General features: G+C 42.9%; 2 protein-coding genes across 2 annotated transcripts in view; one reads left to right on the forward strand and one right to left on the reverse strand.

The window, feature by feature from the left end:
- BRCA2 (BRCA2 DNA repair associated) overlaps positions 1-5,377 on the forward strand; it is a 33,217-nt gene extending 27,840 nt beyond the window's left edge. Inside the window, exons 21-26 of the mRNA XM_066544890.1 lie at positions 1,031-1,232; positions 1,460-1,626; positions 1,715-1,850; positions 2,491-2,747; positions 3,200-3,343; positions 4,641-5,377. Of these exons, the coding sequence (XP_066400987.1) occupies positions 1,031-1,232; positions 1,460-1,626; positions 1,715-1,850; positions 2,491-2,747; positions 3,200-3,343; positions 4,641-5,186 (1,452 nt within the window). The 3' untranslated portion in view covers positions 5,187-5,377. The remainder of the gene's footprint in view (positions 1-1,030; positions 1,233-1,459; positions 1,627-1,714; positions 1,851-2,490; positions 2,748-3,199; positions 3,344-4,640) is intronic.
- Positions 5,287-17,502, reverse strand: N4BP2L1 (NEDD4 binding protein 2 like 1). The gene is made up of 5 exons (XM_066544892.1): positions 17,231-17,502; positions 10,005-10,129; positions 9,151-9,239; positions 8,600-8,676; positions 5,287-6,813 (listed from the first exon to the last, which is right to left on the reverse strand). The coding sequence occupies exons 1-5, from the start codon at positions 17,500-17,502 to the stop codon at positions 6,588-6,590; spliced, it is 789 nt and encodes a 262-aa protein (XP_066400989.1). The 3' UTR covers positions 5,287-6,587.
- Between the last annotated feature and the right edge of the window lie 523 nt (positions 17,503-18,025).

An 18,025-nucleotide genomic window follows, 5' to 3' on the forward strand; every position in this document is an offset into this window, starting at 1 on the left:
CTGGGTTAATTTTGAAAAGCTTTTGGAGTAAATTAAAATTTAATAACTTCTGTTGAAATTGACCATTAAATTACTCTTTTGTTTTGCTGCCTTTTGATATTTTCTACAGCATGCTTATTGCGAAATAAATTAATATTAAAAATGTTGGAAAAAAAGTAACGAAGGCTTGTTGCAATTGATTAATATTATCTTGGATGGCAATTTTCTCTTGGTATAAAAATCCAGGATATAGCTCAATTAAAAGTTAGTGCTATTTGTAATTTTATTACTTTGCTTTGTCTTGCATATACAAAAACTTAATGCATCTCATCAATCTAGAGTTTCATACACATACTCTTGCATGCTGTTCATTGAATTGTTTGGATAATTATATTGTCTTCGTTGTCTTCATTCCCTGTTCCCAGTTAAATCACAACTTTTAAGTGTTTATGCCTTTACTAATAAAGACAGAGGTGATTAGTCCCTGCAAGTTATTAAAAAATTAAATACATGCCTTGCCTTTTGCAAGTGAGGATCCTTGTCTGTCATATTTGATGAAATGGTAGCTATGTCTCTGGAGCTGCATGTACAGAAATCTGGGTCTTGAAGTATTGGTCAGTAAAGTGATGTGTTTGATGCATTTTAGTGTAAATCACTGTGTCAGCTCAGAGACAGCAGCCTGAGGAGAAGTGCAACTCTTCCTTTATTCTTCCAGAAATTTTTCCTAACATGTCTTCATATGAAACAGGCAAGCCTACCTGTTATATTAAATATTCCCCTTACTTATACACTCTCAAGCAGGCTCCTCACTAGTTGTCAGGAAGGAACAGTGTGTAGTGTAATCTCTGCACAGACCAGAGAGCACCAGCTGAGTACCAGCAGTACCACTGCTGCCTCCTGTTTTAATATACCTCATTTCAAGTCTTAGTAGTGCATCAGCTGGAAATAAATTGCTTCTAACAGATGAACACTCAAGAAGGAGGCTATCTAAAAATCATGTGGTTTTTTGATTAAGAAAAAAGATGCTGAGTTCCACTTCTCTTGGTTGCAGGGATATCTAAGTGATGACCAATTAAAAGCCTTGAAGGCTTACAGACAGCTGATGAATGACAAAAAACAAACTCAGATGCAGGAACAATTCAAGAAGGCTTTAGAGTCAGCAGAACAAGAAGAAAATGGTTGTTACAAAAGGGATGTGTCTGCAGTATGGAGATTATATGTGGTAGACTACAGAAAGCAAGAAAAACGTAAAGGTCAGTGCTTGAAAAATTATTTATAACTTTTAACTAAATGTGGTAACTGGCCAGCATAGGTAGATTTGAAGAGTTTCCCAACAGTATTTTAGCTTCCATGTTAGTATTTCCAGTTTGATTCTTGGTTTACGGCTTTTGGATAGGAGGGAATGTTGTAGATTTATTTTGTTTAAAAAGCCTTCAGGGTATGACTGAGCAGGTGACTGAACTTACTGTGCTGTTGTCAGGAGCAGTGCTGAGTATCTGGCGCCCGCTGCCCGACGTGTTTTCCTTGCTGAAGGAAGGCGCTCGCTACAGGATCTTCCAGCTGTCAGCATCCCAGCCCAGGGGCAGGGCAGACTCCACCCACATCCAGTTAACAGCCACCAAGAAAACTCAGTACCTACAGCTAGCAGTAAGTGCTTTAAGTGCGTACAGGTGCATCATTAAAATGTGTCACACTCTCCAAGTGTGGTAAATACTGAAGTTTGGTGTTTCATCAGGTATCACAGAAGATGATGGTAAAGATTTTCTTTCCAAGAAAGGCTCTAGAATTCACCAGTTTGTTGGATCCTTCTTTTCAGCCACCGTGTGCTGAAGTGGATTTAGTTGGAGTTGTCATTTCTGTTAGCAGAACAGGTACGTTGTGGACCACATTCATGTCCTCCCACTGAATAAGCACTGAATTCTTGATTTCAAAAGTCAGAGTTATCTTGTTGTACCTGCATCTCAGGCCTGTGAAAACCTCCTAAATACTGGCCATTGCAGTGACATGCTGGCAAATAAATTTGTATTTCTGAAGAAAAACTCTCTCTGCTTATTAGCTCAGGAAGTTAGTAAGGCAGGATCTAAGCCCAAAAGCAGCTTATATTTAAATGGTTTTTATTTATTTATTTTCTATAAATGGTGAGCCTAAGTTCTCACATCTGTGTTCAGCATCTGCAGAAACACCATCATGCATGTACATGAACTCCCTCTTTGGTGTACAGTGTCATGGAATGAGTGGAATTCAGGCACTGAACTCATGGAGAGGGAGAGGTGGATAATCTTCCAGGTGAAAAGCAAAAGTTCTATAGGATTGTTTTTAAAGACACAGACTTTGAGTTGTTTCGTGTAATCAGTAGGGAGAGGGTGTAAAATACAAAAGAAGTATGAGATACCTGTCACCATGCAGATGGGCTGCCATGTAGCTCTTTCAAGATGCATGTGAATTTTTTTAGTAGATCCAAATCACTTAAGAGATGTAAAGGTTTAATTCAGACTTTTTTCCTGCTTTTAGGTTTCACTACTGTGGTATACTTGTCTGATGAAAGCTATAATTTAGTGGCAGTAAAGATCCGGACGGATCTCAGACACTTGGCCATTGAAGATGTAGTTGTCCGCTGCTCACTCATTTCTGCAAGCAACCTTCAGTGGCAGTCTGAATTCAGATCAGAAATTCCCATGCTGTTGGCTGGAGATCTTTCTTTATTCTCAGCCAGTCCAAAGGAATGCTATCTTCAGGAGAAGGTTAATGAACTGAGAAGTGTGATAGAGGTAAACCTGTAGAAGTGTCATTTGATGGTTACTTTTAGCTACTGCTATGTTACATCCTTCAGCAAAAAGTCTCTTAGTATTGATAAACCTTTAAAACAAGTAATGCACATAATGCTGAATTTGAGGGGAATTTTCTGGGAGACAAAGTAAGATGTTAATGCAATTTTCCTTGGGAATTTAATGTCTTAATTTTTTCTATTTTCCAACTCATCCAGCAGATGAGTTGTGATGTGCCACAGAATCTCTGAGCGGCAAAAGATCTTGTACCTGTCAATAGTGAATCTGCCATGGACAGAAAGTGCAGGAATCTTCTGTGTTGTTGATTTGATATAAAATAAAATTCCGGTGGGATAATGATGAAAAAAGAAAGTCTTAAATGTAGTGTGTGTGGTCCTTACATAGTTTGAAAGCCAACTATTCTGCATTGCAAACTTTGTTGTTCTCCCTTACAGAATGTGCCCTCCTTTTGCTCTGATGCAGAAAGTAAACTGATGAATTTGCTAGGAAGAAATCTCTTGCTGACACACAGTTTACCTAAAAGATGTGGTTTGGAAAGCCCCTCTCCTTCCTGCAGCCATGCAGAGGATAGAAGTTTGGTAAGCTTCTGGTAATAATTGCTGTGTTTATAGTGGCAGTACATGCAGTAAGGATTTAAGCAAGAGGTGAATGGTCTCACTTCTGTGTCCATTTCATCCAGTCTTTTTAGGGCAATGCAAGCTGATTAGAAGCTTTCTGTGTGTGGGGGGGTTTAGGATTATTCCCCAGAGGAGCCATGAGATAGATTATCCTTCCTCCAAACACTATGTGAAAACTTCCCCTTGTGGCCTGTGTTTCCACAACATACTTTAAGTATTTTGAATTGATGTGAGTAAAATGAATCATCTTTCTTTATAGATGATCTAGTGCTTCTTTGGTCCCACTGTGAAGATTATCCAATGTGAATGTCACAGAAGGGAAAAATCTTGATCTGTACATTCATTTTTATTTCAAGGCATTCTGCAGTTCCCACCTTTGTTGAGAGAATTTACTTCCTGGTCTTTTTATAGACAGTGTTTACTATTTCTAGGATTTAAAAGGGATGTCACCTGGAAAATGTATTTTAGTAGTCTTGACAAAAATTGATTTAAATAGTACTCAAGTTTCCCATGAAAGCTGCTGGTGGTGAGTTGCTTCTGAACATGGAATACTGAGCACAGTCAGAACAAAAATTTTTCCTGCCATGAGTTGCAAGGGAGGTGGAAACACCCTGGTGTGGTATCAGTTCCTGGGGACCAAGTTTAAACTTGTAAGGCATCCTTTTCTATTTCAAAGAGAGGGCTAATGTTTAATTCTGAAGGTTTAGTTTATATATTTTATAGACTAACTAGTTTATATTTGTATAGTTTATTAAATACATTAATCATCTTTTAAAAATGAGACATCAAGTGTTTTCTCAGGCCTGTGCTTGAAAGATTTGCTATGCAGCATCTCTCTTGTGTGTATTATCTTCAAATTTTTTGGTCTGTGTTCTATCCTGATTTTTCTTAAAATTTTTTTTCTCCTTTTTACTTATTTAACCACCAAGCATGTGTGGAGAACATGGCCAAGGCAGTAGAAGACTTATGAGTGCTTTGATTTCTTACCATCTGGCATAGAAAAATTCCCATACATTTTGCTTAGCTCTTAGAAACAAAATGTAAATGTACAGGTAAAAAGTGACTTATCAGTCATCAGCACTTGAAGGAATAATATTAATCACCATCAGGAGATACCAAACTTAACTTAAATGGGATATGAATGATGATGTAGTGTTTTTATATTGGGAGGGGTGGAGGGGTTCCCCCATTTTTTGGAAGTTTTTGAGGAAGTTTATGAGAACATTCTATTCAACATAAAACTTCTCTTTCTACCCAGATCTCTTCTAGAATTGAAATGAAGCATCCAAGCCCTTTGTCAACTAGCACACCAAATATGGAACTTGTCACACCAGGTTCAGCAAAAACACCTTCACCTGCTACAGTTAATGAAAACTATCTCAAAACCAGCAAAAAGAGAAAAGCTATGGACTTCCTCAGTTGCATACCTGCCCCTCCACCACTGACACCAATATGTTCAATAGTTTCTCCATCTGTTAAAAGAGCATTTCAGCCTCCACGAAGTTTGGGGTTACAGCACAGCAAGTCACCTAAGGGGACAGATCAGAATATTGGCCTTGTCACCCCTTGCAGAAAAGTGAGAGAAACTGTCCATCTTCCTGAGAATGACCTGGTTGCTGATGAAGAACTGGCAATGATTAATACACAAGCACTCCTGAATAATTTACCAGAAGAAAAGAAGCTGGATTATGTAAATGAAAACAGAAATGCAACAGCTACTACTTTATCTGATGATCTGTCCTCCAGAAATAGTTCCAGGTCTACTGGGGAAGCAAATAACTCATCAAAAGCAGTTCTGAAGTAGCTGAGGCTCTTCAGAAGAACCCAAAGGAACCTGAGGACTCATTACCAGCCCACAGAATGCTACAAAGACCAAAATACCAAAGATGCTGCTAATGCACATGTACAGTATTGTATATATTTCAAATTCAAATTATTTTTACACTTTGTACATTAAAACTTGATTGTATTTAATAAAGTTCTATTACAAAACCAGATTTATTAAATAACACTTCATTTGCAAAATAGTTTGAAGTTTCGTATGTAAACACTTCTCACAAAGATGTATTGTACAATAACATCAGTGTGGCTGAGGGTTTGATGACATTTTGTAAGCCATTGATTCTGTGTTCTTACATTACAGCAGGATCTTTGTTTCAGTCTAAAGCCATCAGTTTTGTTACCCTCTGCAACATTAGAATAGTTGTTTGGCTGTCCAAAGTGGCACAGGACATAATAAAGAGTTCTCTTATTTTCAGCAAACAGAACACTTTAATTCTGAAATGTTGCTCTGCTATTCTGGCACAGTTCTTGTACTTTTCTCCTCAGACTTTCCATATAGCACTAAGGGAGGTTTAAAGGGAGGTTTAAAGAACAGCTATGATTATTTGATTCACAGCAAAATGCCATGCAGAGTTATTATTAAATAGCTCCTTGGTCTGTGTTTCTGCTTCAGCTGTTCAGAACTGCTCCTGTAGCCCTGTTCCCACTTAGGAATTAACAAGCACAAGCCTAACACTAATGTTTCATTTTAGGAGCCTCTCCATCTTGGGATCAGTGAACTCCTATGTCTTGGCAAGATGAAGAGCTAAGTTTGCTTTGTTGAAGTGTTTTGCTTGCAGGCTGGAGAAGCTGTTTGTGTTTAAGGTAAGAGCAGCATGAATCCAGTCAGTGGAGAGAGGGAACAGCATCAGATCTTGCTAAAATCTGTTGACCTACCATCATTCACTTTGCTTCTGAAAGTTACAATAATGCTGTAGGCAAGTAGTAGATACAAAAAGTTTATACAGTCAGATATAAAGCATTAAAATGGCAAGAAATGCCAATTGTGTGGGGAAAGAATTGGCCACAATGGCCTTAAGACAGAAATAAGTTAGGAATGTTTACTGCTAGTGTCAGACTGTGATGCAAAAAAAATACCCAAAATGTGGCATGTGCTAGAGCCCAGTACATTTCACATATGCCTGGATGGATTTTCATGGAGGAAGAGGGATGAGACAGTACAGTTTGTACTGGGTACAGTGCTCTTACAGTGTTCATGTAGAGCTGTGAGATCACGGTCCAATGCCATTTAAAGATTTGTAAGAAATAAAAGTAATTTAGGAATTTAGTAGAAAAACACAAAAATAAAAAACAGTTTAGAAAAAAAATGTAAAACTAGAGACTCTTTTACCCTGATAATTAAAACACCAAGGAATGCACATCTTCAGTTAAATGTCACATTGGTACGTGCCATGCCCGGTCTCCTCCTTGGGAAGGCAGGAAGATGGGTGGGATGGGGACCTGTCCCATAAGCTGCACTTGCTCCACTGTAGCTTCCCTCATCCCTGCTTGGTTTTTCAGACCGGAGAACACTGTGGAAGGTGACATTATGCTCATATTGTTCTTTCATCCGTTGTATCTTTTCCCGAGGGACATGATGAATATTTCTTCTGTGGAGTCAAAAGTAACAAAAAACACAAGTATTTAGCTGCCTGTGTATGAGGGGTTACCTTCAGTTTGCTGGAGTCCCTGATAGGTTCAGCATAATGGTTCAGGTCTCCACTGATCTCTTTCTGGCCTCTTCTTACAAATTACTGTTCACTTCCACCTACTTCTTAGGAACATTATTGTGACTGCTGAAAAATGTAACACCATTATTTTTGGGAGGCAGATGGGACATAGGGATTTGACAAATGTCCAAAATAAGAGTTGTGTAGAAGACCTGTGTGTATTTTATACGAGTGTTGCTGTGTTTCAGCACTAACAGCTTGTTGGCCTCAGTGAGCTTCTGTACAGCTGGTATAGATAGGCAGCCAAGGGCTGCAGCCAGCCCAGACACCGAGCAGCAGCAAGGACAGAGGTCACAAACTGCTGTGCTTTGAGAGCAAGTAGGGAAAAACATCACACATGATGTGGCTCAGGCTCCAAGGCAGACTCATAAATGACAAGTTTGAGAGGGAGGGGAACAATGCTCAGACATGCAGGGCTTTCTGGACAGAGTAGCCACAGTAGCACCAGCCATGATCCCTCCACAAGTTAGCAGGAATTGTCTTCCCAAAGACTACCAGGAATTTCTGTTTGTGAGTTTGCAAACCCTGAGTCTCTCTGGGGTTGCCCTTTAGTGCTGTTAAGGTGCAGCTTGTGCCCCAGTGAGTGTATGTGAATTATCTTTACAATGCTGCTGTGAAAAGTCAATGAGGGTCGAATATGCAATAAAACAAACTGCAAGTTTGTTACTGAATAGCTCTGCCTACAACAAATGATCAGGCTGTGTCCCTGCAGTGTTCCCCTCCAATGGCAGGTGCTACTGAGGCCAGAGCTGGCTGACAGCTCAGGCTGGTGGGGTCCTCACCTATCCCCAGGCCTGAGCCATCATCTGCCATGTCCTGCCTCCCCCTGCAGCCATGAGCACTCTGGGCCTTGGCCCTCTGCCATTTGTGTCCATCACACACAGACAGGAGCAGCATTAATTTTTGACTAGAGCTCCTGGCTGGTAGAAAACAAATCCTTCTGTTGCAATGAAGTGCCCATGCCTTGTTATCTTGCCCTAAGTTAGCATATGTTATCTTCTGGATTTGGTAGCTGGGAGAGCACTGCTCCCTGTAACTCACATCAGGCTGGCTAAGGCCTAGGAAGTCAGCCTGCACTAAATTTTTCAGTGACTACAGCCATTAACCCTGCAGTCATTGGTCAACATAACATCCTTAGAGCCACATTCAGCTGCCTCTACATCCTACCACACTGTGCAGAGTGTTTTTATCCTTTGTGTGTGTGTGTTAAGATCTTTACAAAGATCCTCTAGAACCCCATTTCTTACCCACACTGGATGTACCATCCCTCCATGCTGCAGCAGGACAGCATCTGTTATGCTTAGATTCTTAAGGACAGAAGTCTCAATATTTGCTATGGTGCTTAGATTCGAGTTTGTGCCCAAACAAAAGAGACTGCTGCTCAAAATACAGAATGAAAATGAGAGGTCCTGCCCCATCAAACTTGCAGCACAAAAACATGCTTCAGGGCTTGTTGCCTTTTCTACTGCCTGACTCACTTCAGGCTCTTTCAGGGCTGAATTCACTACAGACCAGGTACTCAGTAATGGAAATTTCCCACAACAATCCTTCTGTTGGCATTTACCAGGCTACATTCTTCCTTATATGAAGAGGAAGAAGGCTGACCTGAGAGCATGTCAACAAAATGAGAGAAGCTGTCTGTTCCAGCAAAGAGAAAACTATGTACCTTGTCAGCTCTTGAACATTGAACTTCCAGGGTGTATCTGGTTCTTGGAATGTAACTTCATATCTATTTTCATGTGCCTAAAGGACACAAAGATGACATTATGAAACTGCGCTAAAAGAATTGCCAGAACTCCTGACAAGAGACACCAATGCCTTTTCAAAGACTCTGTATGGTGTGTATTTCACAAGTAATGAACTACAATTATAAACCATATCTTGATATATTTATCAACAAATAGTTTGGGAACTGTTCAATTCTAGTCATGACTGGGGAAGGGTATGATGGCCTCATCACCAAGAAGTAGCAGGTTCAAAGGCCATTAATCTTTTTAAGTGGTTTTGCCTTCACTGAGTTACAAAGCTGACCAGCTAAATAACTACATTGGCACCTCTGCCCCTACTTCATCACATTATCCATCCTTTACTATAATTAGAGAACTATGAGAAAACTGAAGTAAATATTTTTAGCCATGTAATGAACCTTTTCAGTCAGATCAACCTGTATATGTCACAGCTAGGCATATAAAAGCAATAAATCAGAGCTTTCCCTACCATCATCACATATGGCTTCATTTCCCAAGCGTGGATGTTGGTGTTATCAATAATAACCGGGCTTTTCCCTTTCTTCATTGCTTTGCGTGCTGCAATGTAACACATTAAGTAAAGCTAAAATACATTAAATAACAGAGCCAGGCCTTACTAGCCCCAAAGTGCTCTTTCTTTGCCCACTCTCACACACTTGGTTCCCCACCAGACCTGGGTTTGCAGCTACCACCCAAATGGGAGCCGATTCCAGTGCCCAGCAGCTCTCCTGGAAGAGATGGTGCAGCCTCTGGCTGATCTGAAGCTCTTACAGAACATACTTAAAACAGCCAAAAATTACTGTCATTTGCAGGAGATCCCTGTTACATCATCTCAAAATATAAAATCTCATCACCATCCCTACAAATTCCTTCAGAGCACAGCCACAAAAGCATGATACATTGAGTAAAGACCTGGGTTGTTTAATTCTCAAACTTAAACTCAGCCTGCAAGTTTTCTTCCTGTCTATCATTATATTCTCACCCCCTTCCAGGTCAGGACAGACACCTAAGAAGTTAGAGGAGAAGGCTGCAGTGCCTATACTGCAGGGAGCAGCTGCTGGGCTGGTGTCTGAAGGGCATCAAGATTCAGCAGTGCCTCATCTAAAATAATATTAACCAACCTCCAAAATGTTTTCATTTACAAATTTCCCTTTTATAAGACAGACGAAATCAAATCAGAAGTGGTAAATGTATTTTTTAGCTAATGCCCCATGAACTACAGTGTATTACACCACCTTGAGGTATTTTAATCTGGGGGCTAAGTTTAAAGACAGCCTGAAATGCAAAACTATTTTGCACAGCCCCTGGATAAAGTTCAGTCACCTCTTTTCTGGTTCCACTTGTGTGCATCCTCTAGGAAGTCAGGCTCAAAGACGTAGACACCATTTTCAATAAAGAAGTCATCAGTACTAAGGACTACAGCAGTGGGGTTGTCACGTTTCAGCTGTCTGCAAGGAAAAGTAAAAGATGAAAGAGGAATTAGTACCTGGTAACACCCTTTAACAGAGACCAGTAAGCCATGAGCTATTTGAGTGCTCTGCAAATACACACAGTGCTTCATTTGAAAAATCCCAATTTAAAGGATCTGGAAGTACTACAATCAGTAGATGGACACGTAGGAAGAAAGGAATGGAGCTTGAAGGCGTGGCCTTGATTTCTTTAATTCAGCAGAGAAATCTACACTGGACTACCAACATCTGAGTCTTTAATCTTATTAATATATTTAGCTCTCCTTCTGAGCTACCTGAGAAAGCAGGACTCTAGGGAGAAGGGAAAAAAACCCAAAACCAGTAGTCCAAACCTGCTTATCCAGGCATAGAAGGTGGTGTCAGAAGACAATTTGATGATGGGAATTGTGTTATCTTCAGAGATTTCTGAAGATAACCAGGAGGAAGGATTTGTTATTTAGTAAAGATGGTCCAGAGAACCGTGAGTTTGGTTTGAGGGGTTTTTTTTGGCTGTAAAGCAGGTAGCTCTTATTTAGAATTTTAATTTGCAAACAAGTATTTGAATGATAAATCAATATTTTGTGTTAATTTATATAATTTTATGGCTCTTATCACTTGTCCCTGTTCCACTTGAACCTCCTCTTGTAGAGTTGAGTAATTTTTATCTCTTCAGCTTTTAAGCTAATTTTCTAAACAAATCTGAATTTATAAAAAATATTTTATAGACAAATTTGCAGATCCATAAAGCGGATGGCTGTGGTGAGTGGCACTGGGCAATCCCACTTCCCTTCACATGGGTGTGTGTCCCCCAGCAGTGCTCCTGCAGGCTGGGGATGCCATGGGGAGCAAATGTGTGTCCTGATGGACACTGACCAGCTGCCTCAGAGGCAGCTATTGGCTCTTGGAGGTGGAAGGAAGTGCTGCCTTGTGTGGAGGTTTAAATGTGAAGCATCCCTCTGCCAGTCCTTAGAGACCACAAAAAAAAAACCCAAACCAAACCAAAACAAAAACAAAACAAAAAACAAACAACAAAAAACAAAAAACAAAAACAACAAAAAAAAACAAAAACAAAAAAAAAACCACAACTCTTAATGTATGATTGTGTTCCCATTTGTGTCTAATCCAGAATTTTTTGTGTCCATAGATATAGAATTGTCCTTTTTTTTTAATCAATCAGAGAAGAGTTGGGGGAGGAGAGAGTCTCTGCAAGAAGTCAGGGAGAGCCCATGGGGCATCATCCCTCTATTTCCTGTCTCCCCAAGGCCCAGAATGTCTTAGGAAAAGAAAGAAAGGTCAGTCAAGAAACCCTGTATCTCTCAGACATGAATGCTGCTGCCCTGCTGTCTCACACCACACATGGTCTCCAGCCCCTGTGACTCATTTCAGCTTTCCTAATAAACACTTCTCCCTCCATCCCCACAAGCTGCAAAATAACCATTTCTCAATGTCTTATCTGCATGGGCAAGAGCAAGGCAAAAGGTGTCTCCAGGTTATCAGCAGCAGAACAGGCACACAGGCAGAAAAACCTTAATTCTGTCACCCAGACACTCCAACCATTTACTTACCAGTTGTACCCTAATCTGCCTGCAAGCAGCAGCTCTTCACTAGGACTGCAGGGTGCATTTAGCTGAATAAAGGTCAGCTTCTGGCTTTGCTCTGTCTCCACTGGTTTTACTGTAACTTCCACCATCTGCTGATTAATTAATGTTATTTTGTGGTGGGGTCCACCCCAGCCAGCAGTGACTCAGTGCTGATGGAGGCAGGACTGGGCTGAATCCCCTGTAATGCATCATTCCAACACCTACCTGTCCTTGTCTTCTAGCCCCAGAGGGATGTTTTATTCACAAAATTACTGCTGGGCAAACTGATTTAAGAAAAATCATGTTTTAAACTGTTGGCATACAGTAAAATTTTGTTGCTTTAATTTTGGCCTCAGGCAAAAAGTTATTATTATGAAAAGCAAAGCAGCATCTAATACTTATCTGGTTACTGCTGTGGATAACCAGATATATTCAGGTCTCCCTATAATTCAGCACCTCACCTTTCCCTCACTGCTTCACTCATTGCAATTTCTTCTCTAAAAAACTGACTGCTAAACTATGTGTTTTCCCTTTGGCTACTAATAGGCACAAAAAATGTGCACATTAATAAAAGATCTCAAGACTAATTTTTTTTCTTGCTCAGTATTTCTTTTTAAAATGTTCTTAAGCAGTGCAAATTTTAAAATCCATTTTCTTGGCACATACCTTACTGAATTTTCAGCCCTGAGGGCTTTGATATTAACCCTTAAACAATCTAAACTGTAGGTGAATACCTGTAAGTCTATGGTCCTCACATCAATAATTAAAGTAGATAAAACTTGTGTTTCAAAGGAGGAAAAATATGGGACAAAATGGGCTGAGAGCTATGAATTACTGTAACATTTGCTATATTCATACCAAATGAGCTCCTGCTAACAGCAACATAAGAAAACATGAGGTGTGAAAAAGATGGTTTACCTTCTGTTTATATTGCTGGTTTTAACTTTTAGCTTTCCAAAACAACCAAACTTGCTGAAGTTGGCAGCTCTTTTCTGTAATCCCTTCCATATTGTCCACAAAGCTGACAAAACTCCTATTTCTTCTCCCCCTTATCATTCCAGAGAGCACCAAGAACTCTTTCATGTGGTCCTTACTAAATGAGCCTTCCACAATCTTCACAGGACCTCGGGTTAGTTTAGAAAAAAGGTCCTGCATAATCACATCATGCTCTTAATCACTGGAAGCAATTAAAATGCCTGTATTTTAGAAAAATACAAACCAGCTATGCAAAATGGGAGAGCTTGTGACCACAGTTATTTATGAATAAATCTTGAACTGCCCTGTAAAAAGAAAATTACCCACTGCTGATAGATAAGCACACTTACACAGTAAGCTTACTAAGGAGGAAAAGAAAAATGCTTTGCAAATGTCTTTGCAAGATCAAAGGACACATGGGAGCTATGTTTGCATTTTTTAAAGAAGCCACTGAATTGGAAGCACTGCATTGTGACAGGCAGCATCTGTGAAAAGTTCAGTATTGATTTGTTTTGGACACATAATTGCACAGTACTACATGTCTTCATCTTGGAGTGGATATGGTACCTACTTCACCTTGTAGAGGGGTGAGGAGAAAAGGGTGTAAGGAGGTTTATTTTAAGCAGAGGAAACATCCCTCGTTCTCTTCTTACTTTCTTATCCTCTGTAGTTTCTGAAACAGCAGAAAACCTTTACTTAGCAAAGGGTAGAGCATAATGCATTTTGTATCCATAGGTTATCATACTTTTCCATCAGAAAACTTGAAAATAAATTAATTTCTGATAGCAGACTGGAATAAACATTTTCAGTGCTCAGAAGGCCACAGAATGGAATATCAGAGACCAGAACATGTATGTACCGGCACCATATGCAACCACTTCCTCTGGACACTCTTCCAAACGTTAGAGGGTGGCATTTCAAAGGTGTCTAAAAGCCTTTTGCTCCAGCAGGAAAGCAGGACTGTGAGATCTGGAGTGGCAATGCCCAGCACTTGCCACTGTCTATTGCGTTTGAACAATCCAGGTGCCCCGAGGGCTTTGCCTGGCTGAGCTGCCAGGTGCTGCAGGCAGAGCGCAGCCGTGCCTTTGTGTCTCACCCTCGGGAGGGTCCAACCACGGCTCCGTCTCCTAAAGCACCAGGCTCGAGTCCTGTTTGATCAAGGCACTCGGGAGACTCACCTGAAGTGGTTTCAGGCAAAGGTAAATGTTTACAGTGCAGTGCTGCGTGGAGGCAGGAGCTGCAAGAGCTTAAGTCCATGAACCTGTCAGAGCCGCAGAGCTGCAGCGGGATCGGGTGCTGGGAACGCTGGGAACAGCTGGCCCAGGACTGGAGGTGCTGGGATAAACCGGGCAACAGCAGCAGAGAGAACTGGAGAAGACACAGATTGTGCCAAGCAGTGATGCCTCAGTGCCAGGGCATTTTTTCCCCTCCTGTTCTGAAAGATTACTCGTTCTGTGCTTCACAAGGGAGTACTAGAACAAGCTCATTTTGAGAAATAAATCTACAGCTGTGGCTGAAAAGTTACAAGTTTGATCATGCCCAGCCTATGGAGCTTGAGTTAAACTGTTGGATAAAGGGTCAGGTGTAAGCTGAGCTGTGCAGCACAGCAATGTGCTGCCAAAGGGCTGGAAATGCAGCTACTGTGCAATGCAGAGTTTGCTGGGGAAGCAGGTATGAGCTTGTATGTGGCTCGCTTAAATTCTGGAGGCATTTTCGGAAGTATAGCTGCCACTGCACCTCAGATAACCTTTTTCTTAGCAGCTGCCTCAGTGTGATCACAAACCTGCACTGTGAAGTCAAGGACAATGTGTTCAGGAGGAGCATGTCCAGCACACCTGAAGGAGGCTGATGGAGATGTGACTCCCAGCTGTGACTCTCCTTCACAGTTCCGTGACATTTGGTGAAAGGTTAAAGGCAGGTAGCTGGGGCCACCTAAAATATGTGGTTCAGGGAAGCTCATCCTTAAAACAGTGAAGCTGCTGGAAAGGTGTGAAGCTTGGTGGTGAGCAGACCAACTCCTCATCCTGGCTTGACTACTCAGTATATCACACGTGGGTCCTCCGCTGTCTTTACCAGAAACCAAAAACCAGACCTGAACTGATCCCTGCCAGTGTAGGGCTGCTGTGAGCTGGGAGCAATCAGGATGAGGAAATCATTTTAACAGAAGTGCCAAAACTAAAGCTTACAAAGCTGTATCCAAACTTTGCTGAGTGACATTGAAAGGTCAGGGAAACAAGCCATGGATCCCAGGGTGTTCCTAGGACTGTGTGATGAATAGAAATGGGGCTTTTTGAGTGGAGTTATCACTGGGTTGCTGTATCACCACTGATAACATTCATGGTTTGTGACTCATGGGCACCCTAAAGATGTAGAGTTTGCGACAGAAACACAGAAATACTGACTGATCTACAGAAAGAATTAATGTAGATATGTGTGAAAGCACCAGAAGAAAGAACAGAGCAAAGGTTAAAACAATGGTACCCACTGACAGCCAAGATCATTAACAGCAATAAAACTGGGATAGGTCCTGTTTACAGCCCCTAAAGGCCAGCACTCAGCTGAGGCCCAGCACTGGTGACCTGCCACAGGAAAACCCTTGCTCTGAGAGCAGGAGGATGGACAGTAGGTCACACCAGTCTCTCCACACCTGCTTCCTTCCCCTTGCTCCAAGAGTGGCAGATGATGAAGACATGGGAAAATGAATATAATGGGGGAAAAAAACACCTAAGATTCATAAAGCACCAAGTAAGCAGAATTCACAGGGAAAAAAATGGCATTATAGGAGCTGTTGGCTGGAGACAGCACAGCAGACCTGGCCAAAACCTACCCTGCCACCACCAACTGAGAGCAACCCAGCAGAGAAAGCGAGGATGGGACAGCTTATGGTCCTTGTCTGCTCTGATTTTGGGCAGACCACCTGAGCACATTCTTCTTGATGCTTGCAAGTATTAAGTTGTGATATTGTGAGCGAATAAAATCTGAGAAAATAAACTTGAATTTATAAAATGAGTTTACAGAGTACTTTTGCAAATAAACAACCACCTTCCTCCTTCAGTGGGCTCTTGCACTGAGATCTGTTGCAGTCATTTTTTGCAAACTTGCCCTTGTGCAGCACATAGCATTTACCAATACCAAAAGCTATGCAGTGTGAGAACAGCAAAAGAATTCTCTTGGTACAATCCTTCACAAGCTGGACAGGGTTAAGGAGAGGTACTAAATGCTGCTTTTTGATCTGTGTTTTGCTGAACAGCTAAACATAATTATTTGATTAAGAGGGGCTAGAAGCAGTAAGATACTCAAACCTTCATCTCACAGAGGACTACTACAACAACACTTACAACTGATTTTGTAAATGTGTCATTAACAATTAACCCTGTGTTTTGACCTAAAAAGTACAGGTAAGTACAGTTACTTGCACTGCCTGAGAACATGGCCCCAAACCTTCATGTTCTTACTGTGCTATGAGAAGACCCAAATCCCCCGGAAGGAGCAGGCCCACAACTTACACGGCCTCTTAAGGGAGGGGTGTGGGTTTTGGGTGTGAGCAAAACACGGCATTTGGCAATTCATCAAATAAATTTGTTTTCCAAAGTGCAGTGAGGCAGAAGGCCCAGTGGGACAGGGAAGTGCTGTACTGAGAAGAGGAAACTGTAGATGAACCCAGTGTGTCACACACCTCTCACAGCAGAGCCCTTCCTGTGGCAGCCCATGATCCCAGCACGGGTTCCTCAGCCCGGCAGAGTAAGAAGACGGAACGTTCCTCTTTTGATAGGGAGTGGGTGGCACTGGGAGCTGTGTGATACCAGACTGTGATATTTTGATACCAAACTGCAGCTGCACAGTCACATCGACTGGAGTGCTGCTTCCCAGCATGCCCCACTGTGTTTTTCCACCTATTTACAATCAGCCTTTGAGGTGTTGGAGCATGGAGTGGTCTCCTCTACACATTTTATACACTGGTAAAGCTCTGACCAGGAGTGCGGGGCATTACAAAAACAGAAGTCAGAATTGCCAATTTGTAGCCAGAGAGAGGAAGTTTTTTACCATGTTCATGATTAAACACCAAAAAAACCCCAAATCACCAAAAAAAAAAAAAAACAAAAAAAAACCCAACCAAAACCAAACAACCCAACAAAACCAAACCAACCAATCAACCAAAAAAAAAATTAAAAAAGAAAGTCACCACCAATTTGAGAAAATGAACAAGTACCAGCCTGGTCGGAGTGATCAGTCCATCTCACCAGAAGCATCCCTGTAGGTACCACTCGCTCGGAACAGGAGCTGGCACAGTCCCACGGGCAGGACACGCAGACACGGCCACAGGTGCCGGGGACAGCGCAGCCTGGAGCGGGCCTGGAGCCGGGGGGCTGCGGGCGGCTGCGATCAGCCGAGGCTCCCTCGGGGCTCCGCTCCCCCCGACCCCAGCCGTGCCCTGTCCCGGCGGGTCTGCAGCGAGTGCCGGGCGGGCACAGCCGCTCCCGCAGCGCTGCCCCGCTTGCCCCGGCCGCTCCTCCTGCCCCGGAGCCCAGGTCCGGGTCCCGCTTACCTGGCCAGGGTGCTCTTGCCGGCGCCCGGCAGCCCCCGCAGCAGCACCAGCCTCCCTCCGTCCCGCGGGGGCCGCAGGCTCAGCGCGCCCAGGGCCCGCAGCAGCCGCTCCTCCGCGGCGCCGGGCCCGCCGGGGCCGGGGGCCGGGACCGGACCGGGATCGGGGGCCCGGGGCAGCCGCTCCGCAGCCCGGCCCCGGCCCCCGCCGCGACCCCGGCCCCGCCGCCCTCGGCCCCCGCGGGCGGGGCCGGGCGGGATCCCGCGTCCCTCCATGTCCCGGCGGCCCAGACTTTGTCCCGCGAAAGCGAAAGCGGCCGGGAGCGGAGACACGGGCAAGGACGGGCGTGTGCGGCTGCACAGCCAAAGCGCTCAGCTACGGCACTCGCCGCAGACTCGGAACTTGGGCCCGAGATACCATCTCCAGTTATTTAAAGTCAGGTTTATTCCCCAGTTTCTCAAAGGCAGCAGCCTGACAGCGTTCCAGTCCCAGGTGCTGCCTCTCGCTATTGCGAGCTACAGGGCAGGGCCGAAAGGGAATGAATCATCAAAGCCCCAAAGAGAAGTGGGGCTGGTTACAGGACACCAGGTATGCACGGAGACTTCTTCGCCGCCCGATCCCTTCCTAGCAACGAGCTACCGGAGTCCTCTTCACACAGAAGCAACAAGGAGGCCAAGGGGATGGAGCTAAAGAACTGCCGAGCACTGAACAAATGATCCTGTGCATCGCGCTCACTACGCCACCCTAATTATCTTCTTTTTCGAACATATTATTATATGAGAAAGTAAAGGAAGTTTT

The sequence above is a fragment of the Molothrus aeneus genome, chromosome 2 (assembly GCF_037042795.1).
Source record: "Molothrus aeneus isolate 106 chromosome 2, BPBGC_Maene_1.0, whole genome shotgun sequence".
Lineage (NCBI taxonomy): Eukaryota > Metazoa > Chordata > Aves > Passeriformes > Icteridae > Molothrus > Molothrus aeneus.

What these genes read in the sequence shown, in the direction of transcription:
- N4BP2L1 (XM_066544892.1), bottom strand. Translation starts at nt 17,502, where the DNA reads ATGGAGGGACGCGGGATCCCGCCCGGCCCCGCCCGCGGGGGCCGAGGG. An exon ending in CAAGTGGAACCAGAAAAGAG is followed by an intron (nt 9,240 to 10,004) that starts GTGACTGAACTT and finishes GTTACATTGCAG; the next exon opens with CACGCAAAGCAATGAAGAAA. An exon ending in TGAAGCCATATGTGATGATG is followed by an intron (nt 8,677 to 9,150) that starts GTAGGGAAAGCT and finishes TGTGTCCTTTAG; the next exon opens with GCACATGAAAATAGATATGA.